At 40.0% G+C, this 6,875-nt stretch overlaps 2 protein-coding genes across 2 annotated transcripts; both read right to left on the reverse strand.

The window, feature by feature from the left end:
* Positions 1 to 1,098: 1,098 nt before the first annotated feature.
* On the reverse strand, positions 1,099 to 2,225 carry LOC131233770 (uncharacterized mitochondrial protein AtMg00820-like). The gene is made up of 3 exons (XM_058230561.1): positions 1,878 to 2,225; positions 1,550 to 1,768; positions 1,099 to 1,455 (listed from the first exon to the last, which is right to left on the reverse strand). The coding sequence occupies exons 1-3, from the start codon at positions 1,902 to 1,904 to the stop codon at positions 1,327 to 1,329; spliced, it is 375 nt and encodes a 124-aa protein (XP_058086544.1). The 5' UTR covers positions 1,905 to 2,225; the 3' UTR covers positions 1,099 to 1,326.
* Positions 2,226 to 4,347: 2,122 nt separating this feature from the next.
* Positions 4,348 to 5,292, reverse strand: LOC131233261 (uncharacterized). Its single transcript, XM_058229904.1, has one exon. The coding sequence runs from the start codon at positions 5,004 to 5,006 to the stop codon at positions 4,521 to 4,523; it is 486 nt and encodes a 161-aa protein (XP_058085887.1). The 5' UTR covers positions 5,007 to 5,292; the 3' UTR covers positions 4,348 to 4,520.
* Positions 5,293 to 6,875: the final 1,583 nt, after the last annotated feature.

The raw sequence follows: 6,875 nt of genomic DNA on the forward strand, positions 1-6,875 counted from the left end.
ATGAGATGGATCCCACTAAACCAACCGGAAACACATATGCTCATGTCATGCAACCAAAAAGTAAAGATGGAATTATTCTTTCTAATTCAAAATTCTAAAGTGGCCCTCAGATAAAGGCTTGACTGAACACATACATGGATGACACTCAAACTTCCCTCAGCAGAGCTGGGAAAGAACAAACCCATGAAAATGAAAGAAATGATATGGTAGAATCTGAACACGAGCAGAAACAAGTTTTACTTTGTAGATTGAGAGAGAGAGAGAGAGAGAGAGAGAGAGAGAGAGAGCATAGACGTCTTGCATAGATGTCTTGCATGTCCAGCTTAGAAATAAGTTTGTTGAACTCGGATTTACCAGGAGCCTTGGTAACTAAATCAATGATTTGATCATGAGATGAAATATAAGGTGTGTGGAACTATCCCTTAGATATCTAGTCTCGAATGAAATAGCAATCAACTTCTATATGCTTCATTCTCTCATGAAACACAGGGTTATTGACAATATATATCACAACTTGATTGTGGCAGTGTAAAGACATTGGAACCGAACTTCAAATTTCAATTCTTCGAGAAAAGATTTCAACCATACAAGTTTGCAAGTCATATATGCCATCAACCAATATTCATCTCCTAGAAATGTGCAAAACCCATAGACGACCTTCTATCATGTCTCGTGCATAAGCTATACATCCAAATAACCGGTTGCTAAAAATGACCATGAGCTCTATATAGGATATACCCTTCCTAGGGGAACATTTCAAATACAATCCTCATAACTGCTGCTTGGTGTATTGTCCTTGAACTTTTCATGACTTACCACACTATCTGAAAAGGCAACATCAGGCCTAGTGATGATCAAATAGAAGAGTTTGCCAACAACTCTACTACTGTACATATTGGGGTCTTCTAACAATTCCCCTTCTTCAGCTTCTGGTTTGAAATAAGGGTCCATTGGCGTATCAACCGGTTTGACACCCAACATCCATGTCTCTTCTAACAAGTCACAAGTATATTTTCTCTAATATAGATTTATTCCAACTTTCTCTAATATAGATTTATTCCAACTTTTAATCTTGCACTTCAATGCCCAAAAAACATCGAAGACCAAGATCTTTGATTTGAAATTGAGTTTGAAGATACGCCTTCAGCTTTTCAATACCCTCCAAGTCATCACCGGCCACTATAATATCATCGGCATACACAATCGGTAGTATGAAGCCAGAGGTGGAGTACTTTGAGAAGACTTAGTGATCTACTTTATTCCTTTTTAATCCAAATGATACAATCACACTAATGAACTTCTCAAACCAAGCCCATGGTGATTGCTTCAATCCATATATAAACTTGTTGAACCTACATACCTTAGACGACTCCTCTTGAGCAACATACCCAAGAAGTGTTCCATGTAGACTTCTTCATGTAGGTCTTCATGCAGGAACATGTTCTTCACATCCAACTGAAAGAGACCAATCATGATTTGCAACTAGTGATATAACAACCCAAACCAAATGAAGCTTAGCCACTAGGGAAAATGTATCAAGAGAATCTACCCCATAAATTTGAGTAGATCTCTTAGCAACCAACTTGGCTTTGTAACGATCAATTGACCCATCAGGCAAGATCTTAACAGTGTACACCCATCTGCAGTTGACTAGAGTCTCACCTGAAGGGAGATTAGTTAGCTTCCACATATCACCAGAGTACATGGCTTCCATCTCTTCATCCATAGCTCGTTTCGAATTTTCATTTGACAATGCATCCTGAATTGACTTAAGAATAGATACATCAAATAAGTTAAGGGCAAACTTATGATAATTCCTAGACAGATAGTAAAGGTGACAAAGTAGGAAATAAGATGAGTAACGCAGGAACGTTTACCTTTCTAGACCACAATAGGAAGATCATCAGCAACTTCAAGAGACTTAGAAGAACTAAGAACCTCAGTATAGTAGCTGACTGTGTGGACTAAAGAAGACTAGTCTATAATACATGGTCGTTTGTCCTTTTTCTCTAATAAATCTGTGAAATCCTTCTAAGGTGACAAAGGCATCTCAAGTTCTCAACATCAAATTCTAAAGGGAATGCCTTTGGCAAGGGAGCTTCCATTTCCATAGATGTAGCTTAAACAGTACGCCCATCTTTAACTTATAATGGAATATTTCAAAGAAGGTTTACATCAACAGTCACAAAATGCTTCTTAAGAGTAAGGGAATAACACCGATAACCCCACACACCCGACACACACCCACACACGCCATAGTGGGATTTCACCACCTATGGGTCTCGAACCCAAGACTTCGTGTTGAAACTCCTCAGAGTCTACCACTGAGGTAGGGACTTGAACCCACCGATAACCCTTTTGAGTATGAGAATATTCAAGAAAAGTACACTCAACAGAACGAGGCAAGAGTTTATCTCGATTTGACTGAAATATATAAGCAAACCAAGTATAACCAAACACTTTGAGATGAACAGGAAAAGTTGGTTGAGTGCCAAACCGGTTGTTGGGTGGCACTCAACCAAACACAAAGCAAGTATAAGTACTTGTGATTTATTAAAAGAGACATGGATGTTGGGTGCCAAACTGGTTGGCACTCCAATGAAGAATGTTGATTTTAGAGGAAGATTCACACACAACTACACGTTCAAAATCACATAACACAGAGATTTCTAGCCCAAAATAACTCTAATTCATGTGAAAACCATTCCCACATCTCGCATGCATTTACGAGCCAAAATATTCAACAAAAAACTACATCTACACAATGCAACCAACATAAACAAACAACATTAAACATCACCTTGATAATCTAATAGTTTTGGGATATCATCAATGGGCCATGTGCCCAATAGATTAGTAGCCTGGGGAGACACAAGTTACACATGCAACTCTTGGAACCTTGGATTTCAAACCCCCTCTTTGAGGGGATTTGAAATCCCCTAAATTTGAAACCCCCAGTTACTTTATGGTGCCAAATATACCGGGGGATTTGAAATCCCCTCAAATCCTCCCAAATCCATGGTGCCAAACAACCCTTTATATTTAAGTAATAAAAAAGAAAATATAACAAAAATGCCACTGATACAATAAACATTATCTCTAGGCCAGCATATCCCAAGACTACAAACAATAAGAAACAAGTGGATCATAGGCCCAAAACTAAATCCAAGTGGACCTTAGGGCCATACCCAGTGTTGTCATATGCGATCACATATGCCATTTTCGGACCATAGATCGCATATGCCATAGTGGCATATGTGGTTTTATGACCATTAGGCACTATGCCATGGCATATGTGATTGTGCGATGGCATATGCGATTGTGCCAGCACTTATGCGATGAAAAATTATAATTTTTTTGGAGGGATGTGCGATGGCATATGCGATTGTGCCAGCACTTATGCGATGAAAAATTATAATTTTTTTGGAGGGATGTGTGATGGCATATGCGATTATGTGATCGCATATGCGCACAGGCGCCTTGAGTCACATATAATTGCTTATGCTATTTGACAACAATGCCCATACCCATAACCAAAGAAAAAGAAAATTCTAACACAAGCTCAAAAGTTTCTCCATTTGCATCAACCACAAGATGAACGCAAGACAATACCTCCATTCATCCAACTGAACATTTTTTTTTTCCTTATCAAGCACTTTTTCAACCTAACAAACAGTATATGGCTGACCTCTGGGCAATCCGAACCATTCATGTGGTGGGCCGATTGTGAATGGGAGATACCACCACAATATGAACTTAACTGTTCAACAAACCCTCTCCATTAAATGTACACCATTGGATTTAGTTGTCCACTAGCAACCCACCAAACAGATCGATAGCATCATCTGATAGAAGAGATATAGGGGCATGGCGCATCCCATGAAGGGTGCCAGCAGATAAACGTCTTACATCACCGAAAGGTGGTTTGAATGAATTTTTCTTTCCATGGAGCATCATAAATAGCATGTAAGATCAAATCAAAAGTGTCCACCATCTCATAGAAGAGGAGTTGTTTAATACTCATGCCCAATTACTAGCAATTACATTCAGGCCACTGTTCCCTAGAGGTATGCCACCTGCACAGTGATCAGGCCATTGATTTAGTGAGCCCACCCAGGATGGCCAATGCCACCACAGAAATGACCACATTGAACAATACTAGGCATCCAACAATCGTCATGGGCAGCAGTTAAACGGCCAATACCAACGGGAAAGGTCCACAAATTTGATAGCTGGGATTGTTTGACAAAAGGGATTCTTGATCCATCAGCCATCAGCAGTTCGACAGATGAGATGAATGATTTCGATCACTAAAAGACAGGCCAGCACCAACGCTAGCACCAACGTAAGTGGAAACCCATATAATTTGGTGATGAAGATCAAGAACACCTCCTCATACAATTACAGCAATAGACTTATCAAACCAACAAACATCTAATCATATTCTATTAAATAAGCATAAGCTTAGAAGAAGAAAACACTGTAACTTGCAGAGGAGCAGAAATGAAAGGAGGAGGAAATTACTGTACAAAGACAATACGACCGATGCCACCCCCAATAATCTCTTCCCCGCCATCAGAATCATCAGACACTGCACCCTTCGGGACAGTTACGATGAGGTCCCCATCGACATGGGCGGCGCTGGCGAGCTCTGGCCGTGTCGTTGCAGGCAGCCTGTACCTCCACAAATCGAGCTCCAACCCAGCCAATGTCAGATCAAAGACGTTACTCCCCATGATCACGATCTTAGTAGCCCCAGGGCATATACTGATTATGTGGGCCCGGACATCGTCGGTGATATCATCAGACGTTACAACGAAGCGGAAAGATTCGGGGGTCTCTTGTACCAAGACGTCGGCGTCGGAGTGGAAAGGCAATTCAAGCACCCGGTTGAAGATGTGAGGGAGCCGACGGAGCTTCTTCTGCCTTGAAGACGAGAGGCTCGGGTCCAGTTCATAACGGATGGTGGAGATGTTGCATTTCTTGGGAGCAGGATAGACCTTCATGATTCCAGATGGTAGGCAGACGACTCAATTGAATTTCAGGAAGAATAAATGGGATTGTAAATGTAAATTCTAAATTGTCTTTCCGAATCGATTTCGGAAAGAATTGGGAAGAATATGGGCTGAAATGTCCTTGGCAAAAAATATTCCAAAAGCTCTGAGAAAGAAACCCTAACCCAGAAATCCCCAACCTCTCTCTCTCTCTCTCTCTCTCTCTCTCTTGGAGTGAGGGATGGAATAGGTATCAGAGTTGCAAAGGTTAGCTCCTAACGGGTGGCTTGGAGTCTCTTATGGAGAATCACATCAAAAAATAAATAAAGAGAAGAGAATACTTTCGTACTCTGGCAGAGTGTGATGGATGATACGCATTCATCTATAAATTTAATACTTAGTACATAAGTAATTAAATTAAACAGTCCAAATTATGTTACGCAGTGTGTATGTATCACAAACCAAAAATTAAGCTTATTTGATTTTCTGACTATCGGATCGGTGGACATTTATTGGACGGTTAAAAATGAAAACTTCCAACCGCCCTATTTCCATAAACAAGTAAGCACGAATCAGAGGCTAAAACCGTTCGACCAAACTAATTTCGAGAATGTGAGCTTGAAACAATGCGATGAACAATCTCACCGGTTTTATTTTATTAATTATATGCCACCTTTCCCAAGTTATGAGTGAATGCTTATCAAGCGTTTTACGCAGCCCGAGTATCATATAACTCCTATAAGGAGATAGGATGGTTTATGTTGCCCTTGGTTTTCAATCCAAATATCGAAACTGCCTTTCAACCGGTGCGTCTTTGCATCCGCGGACACACAGGTAACAAACGCGTTTTCAGTGAACGTATTCTCTCTGCTGTCTGTTTCGACAAGTTTCTTGGCAAATACAATTTTTAATACGCAGTTTTCAGGAAATTTCCTCAAAATTACTCCGTTGTTCTTCATACGCGGAAAGCGTGGGGAAGGAAACAAGGGCGTTCCACTGATAAATTATGAACATTTACTCGGAACGCGACATACACTTCCTTCATCTGGGCCAGCTTCCCATGTTTGCTCTACAGCTTAAAATGCAGCCCGGTGAAATTTCAGAACAGGTTACATGGAATATAGACAACATAGTTGTCCCATACACAGACATAAGTTTGGCCTCCTCTCACCATTCTTTCCTGTGCGCCCCACCTCCACAAATGTACGTTCCAAAAGCACTTTCGAAAAGGGGAATTATTTGATACTTTGGGCGCTGTGTATTATGCTTGATATGCTGGCACTTGAAAATATTACGTGTGACCTATATTAACTTAAATCAGTCAATTAAATTGTGAAAAACCTTGCTTGAACAATCTAACTTCTTATTTGTGGACACTTGTTTTCTTGGAATAAGGCCATGGGTACTTTTCATTTTTAACCTTTTAATAATTGTCCAACTATCTAATATTCGGATAGTCAAATAAGCATAACTTTTCATGATATATATCTTAATTTGGATGGTTTAATTTGTATTACTTGTATGTAAACGCATACAAGATATATTTTTCTTTGTGAATCATCCATCCGTTCTGATTTTTCCAAAACTCTCTCTAAGAAAATGTTGATCGAGTGCGTTTAATCCTAGTGCAGAGGAGACCCATGTACCGGTTTGACCGGTGTCACTTCAAGTTAGACTGAATTAGAGGGTGAATTCTTAGTTGCACGTTGTTCACTTTTGTATGCTTTTGGTTCAACCGATGTGTGTGAGTTGGTTCTTGTTGGTCCAACTAAAGGTCCCATCGGTCCGACCGACGAAACGCTTAAGTGCAAGTTTTATTTCCTAATTTTGTATAGGAGTATAAATATCCACCTAATTGCGATTATGGTTAGTAAAACGCAG

Source organism: Magnolia sinica, chromosome 18 (genome assembly GCF_029962835.1).
Source record: "Magnolia sinica isolate HGM2019 chromosome 18, MsV1, whole genome shotgun sequence".
NCBI classification, from domain to species: Eukaryota; Viridiplantae; Streptophyta; class Magnoliopsida; order Magnoliales; family Magnoliaceae; genus Magnolia; species Magnolia sinica.

Coding starts and splice junctions, on each gene's coding strand:
- LOC131233261 (XM_058229904.1), bottom strand. CDS start 5,006: ATGAAGGTCTATCCTGCTCCCAAGAAATGCAACATCTCCACCATCCGT.
- LOC131233770 (XM_058230561.1), bottom strand. CDS start 1,904: ATGATCTTCCTATTGTGGTCTAGAAAG. Junction 1,769..1,877: donor TCCTATTGTGGTCTAGAAAG/GTAAACGTTCCT, acceptor TCTATTCTTAAG/TCAATTCAGGATGCATTGTC. Junction 1,456..1,549: donor GATCTACTCAAATTTATGGG/GTAGATTCTCTT, acceptor GGTCTCTTTCAG/TTGGATGTGAAGAACATGTT.